At 44.9% G+C, this 1,852-nt stretch overlaps 1 protein-coding gene across 1 annotated transcript in view; it reads right to left on the bottom strand.

Moving 5' to 3' along the window:
- ip6k2b (inositol hexakisphosphate kinase 2b) overlaps window positions 1-785 on the bottom strand; it is a 5,504-nt gene extending 4,719 nt beyond the window's left edge. Inside the window, exon 1 of the mRNA XM_014009065.1 lies at window positions 207-785. Coding sequence (XP_013864519.1) covers window positions 207-420 — 214 coding nt within the window. The 5' untranslated portion in view covers window positions 421-785. The remainder of the gene's footprint in view (window positions 1-206) is intronic.
- Window positions 786-1,852: the final 1,067 nt, after the last annotated feature.

The following is a 1,852-nucleotide window of genomic DNA, read 5'->3' as shown; positions in this document are numbered from 1 at the left end:
CACACACACACACACACACCCTCCCACGAAACGAGCTGCACTTGCCAAATGATTGACATAGACTATGAAGCCACTTAAAAAAGGAATGTAACCATCTCTAAACGTGTCTTTTGGACGCAATGTCCCCCCCAAAGCCATGCAACAAAACATACAAATGATGCTACAGCTAGCATGTTAGCTCCCCTGCATTTTAGCATTGTGCATACCTTTATACTGGGGGGTGAACTTCCTCATGTCCGGGGGCAGGTTCTTGTAGAACTGGTGCTCTCGTGGGATGAGGGGCTTGCATATTGTCTGTTCTCCAAATCGCAATACGCAGGAGTGGCCCCCCACCTGGTGCACGAAGGGCTCAAGCATCACCCCTTTTCCTGAATAAGGAGTCCCGTCCCCCTGCATCAGTGCTTCTAGCGCGGGACTCATCCTCGCCCCGCATCGGACGGCTGAGCTGTGGAGACCCACGTCGCAAGGGAGGCTGTCGGCTCGGATACTTCCTTGGCTCCCTATCCTCGAAGCTGTTTCCGGTTGTCTCACAGGGGGGCGCTGCTGCTCACCTGTTTGACCGACGCGGTGTAAAAACAAAGAGGCTCGAACTGGAGAAGCGAAACCAGCGACGAACTCCTGTATTCCGTTTCTGGAGGATAAATTAGAAAGCTCCTCCGCTGGGCTAATATGTTCACCGTGTTGTGATGGTTGAATTATGGGTTATTAGCCAACTGTTATAGCTGCCGACACGTTTTAATCGGCACTTAGCTGGCTCTCCGTTGCTGCTGGGCTGTAAGCGAAACTGACGAGTGACGACGGAGCACATCCTTGAGCTAGAAAAACAGCAGAGCAGCAAGCAAAGCCCCGCCCCTAACATATAATCAACCAATCACAGAGACTTAAACTGTCGCTGGGAGGAGTCAAGTCACCCAGGAGAGGATGAAGCACATCAAGCAGACAAAGAGGAAAGAGAAAACAGGGGGGGATGGGAGGACAGGAGAAAAACAAGAAAAAAAAACACAACAATAATAGACACCTTTAATGCTTAAAATTGATTGTTAATGTTTTTAATTGAAAGCCTCAGTTTAGATTTTTAGGTTCTTCAAATGTAAGAAAAGTGGCGATGTGAAAATTGCTCATATTATTTTGGTTTGGACCCCTTTCACATCCTGTATTTCAGTGCGTTTGGGACTAGTCAGTAGTGAAAAGCATACTAGTCAGGAGCATGCATCAAATGTAATTGGTGTGCGATTTCAGATGTTTGTTCTTCCATTGTCTAAGTAAATATGAAARGTGCACCTTTCACCAGGGACAGTAAAGGTCAGGAAATAAGAACCCAACACTGCGTTCACATCATACTGAGATGGGAAAGAGTCCTCTGTTTACAGCTACCAAGCTTTCATCATCAGAAGAGCTGGAATTGGACACGTGAGGGATTGTCAACACAACACCATCCATTTGTAAAAAGGTTTCACCACTGACACTAATATTTACAACACAGATGGACAGGCAGCATAAGGCCAAGTTCAGACTGAAAATAGGACTGCATTTAAGGAAAGCCACAGTTGGGTAAGCAATACAGAATGTCCACTCCTGGTGTAAAAGAGGCGCCATTCTAAGAAACAGAATATGAAATAATWATCATCATGACATGCACTAAAAGCATATTTCATAATGCTTTGCTGGCACCTTCTTGTGGATGTGCAAAGCCTTTCATTCACCTGCTCATCAACAGACATGGAGATTGCACCACAACAACCAATTTATTTATATTTTATTAATAATGTTTTGAATATGGAAACTTTAGGTTAATTTGAGAAAAAAAGAGACATATTTACTCATCCATGTTTGTGCAGTATGCGTGGATATC

Source organism: Austrofundulus limnaeus, unplaced genomic scaffold (genome assembly GCF_001266775.1).
Source record: "Austrofundulus limnaeus strain Quisiro unplaced genomic scaffold, Austrofundulus_limnaeus-1.0 Scaffold55, whole genome shotgun sequence".
Lineage (NCBI taxonomy): Eukaryota > Metazoa > Chordata > Actinopteri > Cyprinodontiformes > Rivulidae > Austrofundulus > Austrofundulus limnaeus.
The sequence above is the reverse complement of the archived record's forward strand: the minus strand, read 5'-3'. Positions and strand labels throughout refer to the sequence as shown.